The following is a 14,593-nucleotide window of genomic DNA, read 5'->3' as shown; positions in this document are numbered from 1 at the left end:
AGAAGTCAGGAGACAGAGCTGGAGGGCCCCAAGTTCAAATCCTGGCTTTGGCACTGATTCACTTAAGTCTACACAGCCCACGGCAATAAGTCCTCGAGCCCAGGTTGACAGACTCAGGCTTCCAGGGCTCACACTACAGTACTAAAAATAGTAGGGTAGACATTGAGGCTCGGCCTCGAGCTCTGAAGTCCAGGGAGAGGGCTGGGCGTCAGAGCCTAAGCTGCAACTGAAAAGTACAGTTTTTAGAGCCAGAGCGTGAGCCCCAAGAGCTTGAGTTAGTCGACCTGGGCTTGGAGGCTTGATGCTGTGGGCTGCCACTGGCTGAGTAGATGTTCCCTGAGTGGCCTTGGGCAATTCAGCTAACTCTCATGTCTCAAATTGTTCATCTTTCTCCACCTGTACATCATGGATAATACCCGATTATCCCACGAACGTGGTGTCAAGTTAAACACAAACACTGAGGGAATGTATTAGCATAACAGGCTGCCTCCAAATTGCACACACTTATCAGAATCAGCCTCAAATTGTACCATCCACAAAATAGCTAAGTTGTGAGGTTCTGCCACAAAAGTAGGCTTTGTCTATGACCCTTTGAAGAATGACAACAGTGACTCATCCCGTTTTACGTTATATCTCTATTAAGGACAAATTTCCTACAGAGTGTGAACATGACTGGTGTTTACCATCATATCAAACACTACGACTTAAGTAATCTTTACTTTCCTTAATGTTTCATAATGTCTCAGTTTTTACGGAAATGGTAAGCTGAATGAAGTGCAACCTCAATTTTGTCCACTTCCAAAGAATGTAAAGTAAGTTAAACAATTTTACAATTAAGATTAAAAACACTGTTTTGGTCAATATATTGCAATGTTATTTAAGGTTATTTTATTTAATTCAGAAAAAATAGATTCAAGAACTGCATTGTTTAGCAATATAAAAAATCAGGCCTGCAAAATAAGCTGTGAATGTTCTAAACTAACAACAGAACACTCATTTTCTTCCAATTAGTCTCCACAATTAAGCTTTCTCTATACTAGAAAGGGTTTGCCAATGTCGCTGTACTAGAAAAGCCTCCTAGATGGAGACACAGTTATTGCTGCTACAGCTTATACCAGTTCCTCATACAAAATAAGCTATACTATGCTCAGACTAGAGCTTTTGGGGCATATCTAAATGGGTTAGCGGTGTGATTTTTCCACACCCATAACTGACATAGGTAAGCCAGCAAAACTTTTAAGTACAAACCAAGCCTTAGTAAATCTAGAAGTTTCTCCAGTGAAGAGAAAGACAAAGTTACTAAAACCTTTGAGAATCTCAAAGATTACCTTCCATAATATATGAAAAAAAGATCACCTAAGTATCTTCAGCCTGAGTCTTCAGGTGGAAGTATATTCTTGAGAAACCTCAACTTCTCTTTTCACCTCAGTGGATGTCACAGGTGTGTACAACTGGAGGTGTTTGCAGGCAGAGAGAGAAAAGAAAGGAGGAAAAGAATGGCCTGAACCAGAATGCATTCTAGTGGGTTTAAAATGGAAATACAAATGCTACAAATCAGAATAGTAGATTATTTTCCTGCCTGGGATGTTCTCTGACCATGTGGAAAAGCAGAACTCTGTCCCAGCTAACAGAACAGTTTAGCTGACATTCTTCATCTTTGACCAGTCAAGATGCAAATTACCAACCTTTATTTTTAATACAAGCTGAATAAGTCTTCTCATGGTATTATACGTTAAACATGACTATGTCTACATTAAATCATGTTATGAAAATGTTTGTATCCATGTAAAATATAGCTCCAATTTCTGTAGTTATTGCAAAAAAAGAAAGACACACAAGACAGTTTATATAAAAGTCTAACGGAAGCAAAACACATCTCATGTAAAAATGTGTAACTTCTTTAGGCCTGTCTACATACACTATTAGACCAATAAATTAAATGATCCCTTTATTTTAAAGTGAATAGCAATCCCAAATACATTTTCTTGGTCAACTGTGGGGCTGTTTTATACTGTGTTAGGTATCAGGACAGTACAGCAAAGAGGGATCAGCTAAAGAAAGATCACCAAAGCCAACCGAAGACCTTCAGCTGAAACAAATGGGATGTTTAAGGGAAGCCCTCCCACTATGTAAACTGAGTGCAAATTGAAGTAACAGTTAGACTTTTAAATATGCTGTACGAAACCAAAAACTGTCTCAAGCAATCTCCCTCAGATCCCTTTCCAGCCAGCAGGGAGGAATGCGTCTTTCAGATACTTGTATGTGAGCCTTCCCTCTGAGACTTGCTCAGAATAGATCAAATCTGGAAATTAAGACACAAACTACAAGCATTAGTTTTCAAGTACATAATCCAAGTACAGACAAACAGTTAAATCCAAATGAAACAAACTAGCAGCTTATAAAACACTTGCAGAATTGTCCATGGGATTGGTAGAGTACCTTAATGAAAGTTAGATAAAAATTTCAACGTGCAATTTGAAGCATAGATGCAGAGCGCTGGTTAGAATTGGCAACAAGACAGAACCACCTGAGAGGGGGGGATCTAAACTCAGCTTTTTAATTTAACTACTTGAGATTTACCAACATCCCACTGAACATTCAGTGCAACAATACTGAGCTAATCAGAAGAGGAACCTAATGACAGAGGGATTGCTTAATGCTGAGTGGGTCATTCTGAAACTAAATATATATAATTATAAAGGCACAAGACTATGTGGCAAGAAACTGAAACCGTTGTCACACATACCTACGCATATATCTTTTTAAAAGAGCAAAACGCCGATTTTGCTGCCATGCCAAAGAAGCTTGTTCAACACTTAAAAACACTGGTTTACATAAGAGATTCTCCAAGACTCATTTGTGTGGTGCAATGGTGGTCAGTTACTGTGTAGTTTAGTTTTAGAATGTGTGTTCCTAAGGGAACAATTCCAAACCAGATACCTATTGTAATGCAAGGTCTGAATGAGACTAACCCCAGCTAGCCACAAAGTCTGGCAAATCCTACCATAATTATAATCTTGCATTGGCAGGCAACACAGTAAATACACTGTCAGCATTTCCATTAAAAATCCTTATTTTCAGTGAATTATAAATTCACAAAGAAATGTTCCAAGCTGCAGCCCTTAACCTGCTTTACATTTAACACTCACACACTAATTTGAGGCTTCCCTTCCAAACCCCACATACCCTAATACTCCCACATTTTGCCCTCTCTTTACTTTTGCCACTATTGTACAAACACAAAAGAAAACAGCCAAAATGAGAAGTTATGTTAAGACAGTGCTAAGTCTTCCTTAAAGCAGAACCGCACATTTTGACTATTTGATTAGTAAAATATTCTTTCAGTAAGTGTTTAAATGGTCAAGGAATTTTAGTGTCTTAAAATTTGGTTAAAACTTGGTCAAAAGGCAGTGTTTACATATAAAACGCAAGGAGTTGTGTAAGTATGTTAGGAAACAAGATAGACTTATCAAATAGGTATGCAGGGCCAGCTCCAGGCACCAGCTTATCAAGCAGATGCTTGGGGCAGCAACTCTGGACCGGGGCGGCACTTTTAGGCATTCAACAGCAATTCGACGGAGGGTCCCTCGCTCCTGCTTGGAGTGAAGGACCTTCGGCTGAATTGACACAGATCACGATCGTGATTGCGGCTTTTTTTTAATTTATTTATTTTGGCTGCCTGGGGCGGCAAAACCTTTGGAGCCGGCCCTATAGGTATGTAGATTTAACTGTGTTGAAAGAAAATTGCCCAAATGTGACAATTTCTTGTTTGAAAATTATTTTCATTGCAACAGACTTAACCTCCTTGCATCCAAGGTATTGTCTGCACTGTAGCAAAGTAACTCCCACTCTGCTACCACCAGACCTGGTGGTATCACTGGTAGGAGCTCTAGTGTAGACAAAGCTCTAGCTGCTGCTGGCATTTTACTACCAGTGGGAAATTGTAGCAAAAATGCTTTAGTGTAAACATAGCCGAAGAGTATTTCAGAAAAGCAAGAGCAAAGTTCATACTTATGAACAAGTTGGTAGTCCAGATTTCTAAGATACATGTAGGTATTTTGGCAGGTTTCCTTTATTTTTACCAACTGAAGTCCATTGAACCAGCACTGACTACCACTTCTGCACCCTCTATCTTTTCATAACACCAGTGTTTCAGTGCATAAGTACACTTAGGACTGTCAAAGTGAAACTGGTATGATCATACTTTACTTGCTCTAAAATGCTGCACCTGCGGCATACTGCAAGACTAGCAATTATTACTCTCATTTTTCAAATTTGAACCTAAAAGATGAGGACTTTCCCCATAGTTTTTCCTCCTCATTTTGCATCCCCCACTATTTTCACAACTACTAAGTGGAGTTCCAGAGAGTCTAGCTTTAGATAATCTACTGAAAGCAACAATTAATATGTTCCTCTGAGTTCATACTAAACAAAAACCCTTTGTCCCATATTCATTGTCAGGTGGAGGGAAAATGTTAACTTAAATTTACGCACTGAAATATATCACTGACGTGCTTTTTTATTCAACCTGTTGATAAAGTTAATAGAAAGAGGCACATTTTCCCTTAACATCAGACTCAGATGATATTATACTCTGAACATACTGTATTTAAAGCTACAACCCCTCTCTTCTTGCTGCACTCAAAATCCTTGCTCCAAAAGATTGAATATATTAGATTTCAGGGCCTTGTGGGAAAGGCAGACTGGAGCAATCTCCCGCAGCCTCTATACATTACAAAAATTATTCACTTTGTCAGTGATAGTATATGAACTCTGTCAAGTAGCACAGAATTCAAGCATTCACCCAAATACATAGGATGGGATGAGATGCATGAATCAAAAACCTACAAAAGCAGAGGCTGGCTGATTCAGTCCAAGTTCTTAATATTTAACATTCACACTGCAGTTGCACTGAGGGCCAACCAGGTCAGGACCTCTTGGGCTAGGTGCTGTAAAAAATAGATAAAAGATGACAGAACCTGTCCCACAGAACTAAATCATCAGGTTACTGTCGATATTCAGCATAAATTTTCTCTGGGTTGTTTCTGACATCTTATTTAGATTTAGTACTGATTTATTTATATTATATGGAACTATCCCAAAATATACCAATTTGAGGTTAAACGTTAATACATCTCTCTCCAAAATTGCAAAGATTAGTTGTTAAAGAAACAGTGGGGCCATCTGTTGTTCTGCCTCCTGTCTTTCAGCGTGGTATAACTAAGGCCCAAGTTCTGCCGAAACAGGAGTAACAGAGGCCTGAAAATATGAACTGAAGGATAGTGGTGTTGGTTAAGTCTGTGGAGTAGAACTCAAGAGACCAGGCTCAACTCCTGTCTCTGTCACTGACTTCCTAGATGACAAAGAGCAAATTATGTAAACCCAACATTCCTTATGTATAGACTGGGGATAACTACCTCACTGGAGTGTTGCAGGAGTAAAAATATATGCAAGAAAATACTATGGCAATGAGCACCATAAAGCAGACTATAAATAAGTGCAGAGGCACGCCAGTCTTCCCTCCTGGCCAGCGTTTCAATGATCTAGACAACAGCGGTAAAAATATCTGCTATCAGTCTTCGCTAGTGCTCCCACAGGCACAACTGCATTGGTGACACTACAGTGAAGAGAAGTACAAAGTCTCTGAGGAAAGGACACTATCTTATTTGTCTGTGATGCAACCAGCACACTTTGGGGTACACTATAACTGAATAAGAAAATGTATGAGCTGCCTGTTAGCAGTTCTATAAACAAAACCCAGAACAAACGATAGAAAACTATTTTACTAAGCAACCGATAAATAGATTAAAGGAAGCTGAAACAGTTATTGTATTTGTGGACATTTTAGTCCACTATGCCTGAGTTTGTTGAGAGATTAACTTGTGAATTTCAGGGGGTAAAAAGCATTATATAGATATGAGAATTGGAACAGATTTACATACTATGTATATTTTAAAACTAGGAATAAAATGTACAGCAACACTATAAGAGTACAACCATCAGAGGGATGCTCAACAAACTTGGTGGGATGGATCAATCCTGGAACAGTAAGGGAGAGAACTAGAACAGAGGAGGAAAGAGATCAGCCTTCTTACATAAGAGCCTGTATAAGAGAGTCTATCAGTGTTGGTGAGTTATATGTACACTATAAAATTGGATGGTTTACAAAATATGTATTTATCATTAGGGCTGTTGATTTAATCGCTTGAGTTAACTGCGATTACTCAAAAAATTAATTGCAATTAAAAAATTAATCTTGCGATGCCATCTACAACAGTGCCATGAGAACACCTGTTCTCACTTTCAGGTGACATTGTAAACAAGAAGGGAACACCATTATCTCCTGCAAATATAACCAAATTTGTTTGTCTGAGTGACTGGCTGAAAAAGAAGTAGGACAGAGTGGACTTGCAGGCTCTAAAATTTTACAATGTTTTATTTTTAATGCATTTTTTTTGTACATGATTCTACATTTGTAAGTTCAACTTTCGTGATAAAGAGCTTACACGACTGTACTTGTATTAGGTGAATTGAATAATACTCTCTCATTTTTCTACAGTTGTGACAAAGTCAGGCCAGACGACTGCAAGAGGGTGTGGGAAGGCAGATATGTTAGCCCTATAACGACCCTCTGCCCTATAAGCTGAGAAGGGGTTACCTCAGGTCAATTAGGAACACCTCGATCCAGTTAAGGGCTACCTGAGACCTTTTAAAACCAGGAGAGAGAGAGAGACAAGCTGCTACCAGGCTAGTGCCAGTAGGGAAATAAGCTTCTCCAGGAGGGGAGTTGTGCTCCTCCCCATAGGGGAAGCAGACAAGCCTGAGTGCCTGCTCATGGCAGAACTAACACCCCAGGGCAGGCTACAGAGCAACACCCAGCACCACTGAGGAGGCAGGGGAAGGTATCACCCTTTGCTTTTATGTGTATGGGACTATTCCTCTTTTGTTTGGTGGAGGATCACCCCGTAGCCCTACCCAGGAAATACAGCCAAAGGAGCACAGAAGTGGGGGACAAACACTGCCCAGAGTGGGGTGGGGCTGATTTACCCCAGGTCTGCCATCGCCAGAGGGGGAAGTTCTTGGTCCGGCGAGATGAAGGAGGTGCCAGTGCAAATATCTGTAATCAAAACTAAATATAAAGTGAACACTGTACCCGTTGTATTCTGTGTTTGTAATTGAAATAACTATTTGAAAATTTAGAAAACATACAAAATAGTTAAATAATGGTATTTTATTATTGTTTAAAGTGCAATTAATCACATTATTAATTGCAATTAATTTTTTTTATTGCTTGACAGCCCTATTTATAGCATGTAATTCACCTTTCAAAATAAGGCCTTTATTAAAGGTTAAATTATTTATTTTCTTGTGGTAACTAGAATTACATTAAAGATGACAATACATAGGGTAGCAAATATGGTATAAACAGAAACGTTTTAACATTAGGAAGAAAGCACAAATAACAGTAATTTGTGCTTGTTAGATGGAGGCAATTTATTAACTTGACGCTTAAGAAAAAATCTGTAGTTGTAGGTATATTTAATTACTAACTTTCTAACTAAGTTTCATGTTAGCCAAACAGTACATAACCACATATACAATGTAGTTTTAAAACAGGGTTAGGGATCCAAGAAATCTGGGCATCTATTTACTTGGTTTAAGCTTGAGTTTTTATAGCCAGTTCTTTTCAAGCAGCTTTTGAGAAAAAGACTACACTTAAAAACTTTCCTGTGCTTACTACTGTACTTTGAAGTCAGGGGGGTGATGGGGAAATTACATTTTTGGCTTCTTGATTTTACATATTTAAATTCATAGACAGTGTATGCTTTCGCCAGTTGTACTTTGTAACATTTTAAAGAACTGCAGAGTTCAATATCATGATGGTTCACTGTTACTAATGTATAGTTCCAACACATGTACCAAGGGAAAAATCCATATTCACAAGGAACCTGAGAAGGTTCCTGGATCTTCTATTACTCAGATCATACGCACACTGCCACTAGCTGCTCAACTCAGTTCAAAATTTGTCACATTGAGATTCTCTGATTTATGTAAACACACTACTATTATTCCATGAAGATTAATACTATAGATTACTTATGTACTAAAAGATTAAACCCCAAAGGCTTATAAAATTCAGAAGAACTTTAATAGATTAGGAGCCCAGTTAGAAGAAGGAGGAAGGAAGCCAATTTAACAGATAAGATGTTCTCTGTTCAAGTGTTAAAAGCCTACAGGCTTCAAAAACATAACCTTACAAAGGGTATGTCTACACTGCCCATGTTACAGCTCTCCTAACAATAAAAAAAATTACCACCCCAACCGAGCAGTGGTAGCTTTATCAATGGGAGTGTGGCTCCCAGCAATAAAGCTGTGTCTATACTAGCGCTTTTCAGCGCTAAAACTTTTGTCGCTCAGAGGGTTTTTTTTTCCACACCCCTGAACAGCTACATTTAGCACTGAAAGTGGCAGTGCAGACACAGCCAAAGGGAGAAAGTAGCTTAAACTCTTCAGTGGCACATTCTCACACATACCTTGGGGCTATGCCATTAAGGACATTTTCATGGAGCTGTCATGTACATACATGTGACAATATATACAAATCCCTCCAAAATGCACCTTAGAAATACATTCGCTTTAATAAAGAGGCTAAAAAATTCAAATGGTTTCCCAAATCTTTCTCCCTGTTGTGAGCAGAATATTGTTCTGTGATGAGCTGAGTTCTTCTTACAATAAGGACAATAAAGGATTTGTCAAATGCGGAGTAATTAGCTCAAGTAAATCTTGCCAGTTAAAAAAATATAAATGATCTTAACAAAATGTCCCTGGAAGCATGACTTATGAGCATGCTCAATTAAGTTATTCCTTTCAGGGACTCGAGGCTTAACCCAGCAGCATGATGTATATGAATAGATCCCCAAGCCTGTGTGAAGCCCCACTAAAGACACCTGGTCTCCTCATGGGTACAGGGGTCCACCCATGTGCACAATAATGCCAGATCAGGACCTTGTATTGCAAACCCAATGATACTCAAAAAAGTTAAAGTAAATAACTGGAGGAAGACAAATTTCATCAGAACGTTAGAAAACTTTAAGCAACACAATGTGATAGCAGTTAAATCCAAGCTTTTAAAATTTGTGATTTCACCATTTTTAGGACTGTGCTGCTGAGAATAGAGAAGGGACATTTGACAGCACTCATTAGTAAGAGTTAACCACTCCAGAACTGAGCAAATCTGTTTTTAATTGAATGGACTCCGGTAAAGCCTCTATATACACAATAAAAAGGACTATACTATAGTAGACAGTAACATAGCTGTGTTCTGGCCCAACACTGAATACCGTCAAACCTAGCCACACATTCCATACACCACAAAATATTCCCTCAGGCCTGAGGAACTTTACTCTACAATTTAAAACGTTTCTCTTGCCAACTAAAGAGGAAAACCATAGGATCAACTTGAGAATACCGTCTAGTTCTACAGACTGAAAAGAGTTTTATCTCATGCTAGTCTCCCACACGCACATTCAGTTTTGACCTGTATAACCTGAAAAAAATTACACACCCTATGGGCCAGATCCTCAACTGTCACAGATTGTCAGATTCCACTGAAAGGTGCAAAACCACTTTATGCCATATGAGAATCTGGCCCATTATCTCAGACTGAAGAATAACCCTGTTGAATTCACTTTACATTTAGCCTGTAACAGGATTTCATTAGATCATATGAGAACACTGACAGTCTATTACAACCTCAAAGTTATCTCTGCACATCCTAGTTATTACAGAAATAATGCTAAGAAATGAATGCTGCTTCTTTAACATTAAACCAAGTGGCAAACCCACAGGAGAAAGGAAATTAACGTTAAGTCTGGCACTCCCCAAATCACTCACTTATGTCCATATTTCGCATTTTGCAGTATGTAATGCAACAGGTAAGCACAACAGGGTGCACTACAGAAGTTATTTCAAACTCATTTGAACATGTTTCAATTTGTGTTACTTCCTTAACAGAATGATATAACAAGACCAGTGTCAGCCCCTTATGATTGCATAAGGATAAGTACATAAGGATATGAGTTCATGCAAATAAACTAAGAAAAACTTTAAGCTGCTTTCTTTAAAGCAGATCTCTCAACTGCCACCAGCTTTCATCCCATGGCTTTACATTGCATTACTGGGCCCTTTTCAAGTACTATCCTAAATCTAGTGAGGAACACAAGAGTACACAAACTAGCTCTCTGGTACATCTATGCTTCTTTAATTTTATGTATGAAGAGGCTTCATCTCATGTTATGCACATAATCGAAACATCTGTGAAATCTTGTGGGAGGACCTGTGATTTTGTAAAACTGAATTAGCCTTATATCAGACTATAGTATTCACACAGATATTAACAGACACCAATTTTAAGAGTACACCTAGTCCAAATGTACTAAGGATCTAATACACTAACAAAACAAATATGTAAAAAGAAGCATCGAAACTCAAACTAATTGTTTCTTCTGCATTCAGCATACACACAGCATCACACGGAATTCTCTTTCCTGTTAGCTTGAAAAAACAGTTCCTTTTAGACTGAGAGCATAAATACGTTTTATGCTAGAGCACAATTTTTTTTTATACCCAAGGCACAGAAACCATGGAAACAAGAGGTGTATTAATGGAAAGACTGCTACAATCTCTGCTACAGTGGTGTCTCTATAGTTGAGTACAATGATCTGTTGAGTACTTTCCCCATTTCAAACCTGTAGCTAGGCTGGCTTTGCACTTTATGTACTAGCCAGCTACTGAGGAATAACAGAGCAGAAACGCCCCCTTACAGACTGCCAGCAAACAAAAGAGGCTATAACAGGGGACAGAAAAGAGTCAACACCCAGAGGTTCCTTATTTGATCCGCTGTTTTATTACCAAACCCACAGCAGCACGGCAACTCGGATAAAGAGAAAAAAGGTCACCTGCTCCTAAGTGAAAATGTCAGGGGAGGCGGTCGTAGAGCTGCACCCAAGCCTGGAAGCTGGGACCCCAGAGGCTCATCCCATTTAACGAGTAACGATGGAAAGCGGCAAAGGGGAGGTGGATCCCCACTATCCCTGGGCCGGGGAGGGGGACAGTATGTTTCTTTAACTTGCCCCATTAATCACTCTCCTGGGTGGAGGGGCCTAACCCTACCCCCCGCCCCCAACCTGCCAGGAGCCAGAGTGAGCTCAGGCAGCTCCGAGCCGGGCCCGGGGGGTCACTGTCTCCCCTCGGCTGCGGGGAGGCCCGGGGCAGACGCCCCCAACATGCGGGATTCCCTGGCGACAGGACGAGAAGTAGCTCGCAGAAGGGCCCCCACCATCACCACGTCCCTTCCGCCCGCCCCACCGCCGCAGTGTCAGCCCCCTCACAACGCCGCGCCGCGCCCCGCAGCCTGACTCCTGCTCACTGCCCCGGGCCCGTCGCCTCAGCTCCAGCCCCCGTCCCCGCGCCCCGTCCCGTCCCGTCCCGTCCCGTCCCGTCCCGCTCGGCTCGGCTCACCTCGTCCATCCCCAGGGCCATGCCCTGCAGCTGCTCCTCGTCCTCCAGCAGCTCGTTGAGCTGACACAGGGTCAGACCCTCCAGGAGCCGCGTGTCCACCGCCATCCCGGCCGCTCCGCTCCTCGAGCCGCCGCCGCCTGCTCCGCCCGGGCCCTGCTCCGGCAGCCGCCACCAAACCGGAAGTGCCGCTGCGGTTGCTCCCCGCGCGGGTGGGTCGAGGGAGACGCCCCGGGGCCCGCAGCGCCCCCTGCAGGAAAGGGACAGTTAGGGGGCGCGCGGGAGTGAGGAGGGGAGAATCTGGGGCTCAGTGGGGAGGAGACACCAGGAGAGGAGCTGGTGTTCTCCGGGGGGAGATAGATGGGGAGCCGGGGGTGTCACTGAGAAGAGACACTAGCAGGGGAGCTGGGGGGTCACTGAGAGGGAGATATTAGATGGGGGCTCAGTGAGGGGGAGACACTAGCAGGGGAGCTGGGGGGTCACTGAGGGGGAGATATTAGATGGGGGCTCAGTGAGAGGGAGACACTAGCAGGGGAGCTGGGGGGTCACTGAGGGGGAGATATTAGATGGGGGCTCAGTGAGGGGGAGACACTAGCAGGGGAGCTGGGGGGTCACTGAGGGGGAGATATTAGATGGGGGCTCAGTGAGGGGGAGACACTAGCAGGGGAGGTCACTGAGGGGCAGATAGGAGGAGGGGAGCTGGAAGTCACAGAGGGGAGCAGGGGTCACTGAGGGGAGACACTAGCAGGGGAGGTCACTGAGGGGCAGATAGGAGGAGGGGAGCTGGAAGTCACAGAGGGGAGCAGGGGTCACTGAGGGGAGACACTAGCAGGGGAGCTGGGGGGTCACTGAGGGGGAGATATTAGATGGGGGCTCAGTGAGAAGGAGACACTAACAGGGGAGCTGGGGGGTCACTGAGGGGCAGATAGGAGGAGGGGAGCTGGAAGTCATAGAGGGGAGCAGGGGTCGCTGAGGGGAGACACTAGGAGGGGAGCTGGGGGTCACTGAGGGGGAGATATTAGATGGGGGCTCAGTGAGAGGGAGACACTAGCAGGGGAGCTGGGGGGTCACTGAGGGGCAGATAGGAGGAGGGGAGCTGGAAGTCACAGAGGGGAGCAGGGGTCACTGAGGGGGAGATATTAGATGGGGGCTCAGTGAGGGGGAGACACTAGCAGGGGAGCTGGGGGTCACTGAGATTGGGGTTGTGGGGACACTAATGGGAACTGAGTGAAGAGACTAAGGGAGAGAGTAGATGAGGGGGTGGATTCAGGGCAGCACTGAGTTTTTTGGGGGGGAGAGTGCGGTTGGGTCTGGGGAAAGCAGAGTCACTGGAGTATTGGGAACACAAGGAAGGTAAGCAGAGAGCGGTGGGCTTGGACAGTCTGGACCATGGGGTTTGGGGTACTGTAGGGGAAGGACAAGGCAATAGAGACTGAACTCCCCTCTTTGCCTTACATGTCGCTGCTTCAGGTCAGGGAGGAAGAGGCTTCCCCTTCCCAAGCTGTACCTGTTCTGTGGATAACAGTCTGGCACTTTCACCAGCACTAAACTACTCCCCCACCCCTGCACAAATAAAAGGTACCAACCTTTTGATATTTTCAACATTACTAACCATTTAGGTCCATAACCATTCCATTCTACTCGGCACTGATTAGGCCTCAACTGGAGTATTGTGTCCAGTTCTGGGTGCCACATTTCAGGAAGATGTGGACAAATTGGAGAAAGTCCAGAGAAGAGCAACAAAAAATGATTAAAGGCCTAGAAAATATGACCTCTAAGGGAAATTGAAAACATTGGCTTTGTTTAGCCTGGAGAAAAGAAGACTGAGAGGGGACATGATAATAGTCTTCGAGTACGTAAAACTGTTACGTGGAGGAGGGAGATAAATTGTTCTCCTTAACCTCAGAGGATAGGACAAGAAGCAATGGGCTTAAATTGCATCAACGGCAGTTTAGGTTGGACATTAGGAAAAACTTCCTAACTGTCAAAGTGATTAAACACTGGAATAAATTGCCTAGGGAGGTTGTGGAATCTCCATCATGGGGATTTTTAAGAGCAGGTTGGACAAACACCTGTCAGGGATGGTCTAGATAAGGGGTGGGCAAACTATGACCCGCAGGCAGGGTCCAAAGCCCTGAGGGGGCTGGATCCGGCGCGCAGGATTGCCCCCGTGGCGCTGCGGGCCCTGCAGCACTCTCAGAGGTGGCCAGCACCGTGGATCTTGGGCAAGGGGGCAGAGGGCTCCATACGCTGCCCTTCCCTTCAGGCACCACCCCCCACAGCTCCCATTGGCCGGGAATGGGGAACCGCAGCCAATGGGAGCTTCAGGGGAGGTACTTGGCGGTTCGGCAAGGGTGGAGCATGGGGAGCCCTCCACTCCCCTTCCCCAAGGGGTCATAGCACTTCCTGAAGTGGCACTGCGCGGGGCCAGGGCAGGAATGCAGGGAGCCTGCCCTGGTCCTGGTGCGTATCACTGCCACCCCAGAGCCATTCTAGGTAAGTGGTGCCGGGCTGGAGTCTGAACTCCTCCTGCACCCCCCAACTCCCTGCCCTAAGCCCCCTCATACACCCTGTGCCCCTCCTGCACCCCAACCCACTGCCCCGAGCCCCCTCATACACCGCCACACCCCTCCTCTGTCCCAATCCCTTGGCCTGAGCCCCTTCCTGCACACTGTACCCCCTCCCAACCCCTGTACTCCCTCCCACACCCCAACCCCCTGCATACAATTTCCCCACCCAGATGTGACCCTCAGACCAAAAAGTTTGCCTACACCTAGTCTAGATAATACTTAGTTCTGCCTTGAGTTCAGTGGACTGGACTAGCTGACCTCTTGAGGTCCCTTCCAATTCTATGATATTGTAACACAGATTTCCAAGCAGAAGTTCCGGCTCCAATCAGTTAGGCCCAGATCCTGCAAAAACGTATGCACATGTTCAAACCTAAATGTGTGTGTAAATATTTAGAGGATTGGGGCCTTAGGATTTATATTTAACACTAAATGACATAATGTGACCCTTAGTGGTTTATATTTTGTAAATAACAATATGGGGATGGGATCAACTTTTGCGTCATAAT

The 14,593-nt window shown here is 43.6% G+C and overlaps 1 protein-coding gene across 1 annotated transcript in view; it reads right to left on the bottom strand.

The window, feature by feature from the left end:
• The window catches only part of VPS37B (VPS37B subunit of ESCRT-I), a 31,096-nt gene extending 19,422 nt beyond the window's left edge, over positions 1 to 11,674 (bottom strand). The window contains exon 1 of the mRNA XM_050924307.1: positions 11,521 to 11,674. Coding sequence (XP_050780264.1) covers positions 11,521 to 11,625 — 105 coding nt within the window. The 5' untranslated portion in view covers positions 11,626 to 11,674. The remainder of the gene's footprint in view (positions 1 to 11,520) is intronic.
• Positions 11,675 to 14,593: the final 2,919 nt, after the last annotated feature.

This window comes from Gopherus flavomarginatus, chromosome 15 (genome assembly GCF_025201925.1).
Source record: "Gopherus flavomarginatus isolate rGopFla2 chromosome 15, rGopFla2.mat.asm, whole genome shotgun sequence".
In the NCBI taxonomy this organism is placed as follows: Eukaryota; Metazoa; Chordata; order Testudines; family Testudinidae; genus Gopherus; species Gopherus flavomarginatus.
This window is presented reverse-complemented; position numbering and strand designations above follow the sequence as displayed.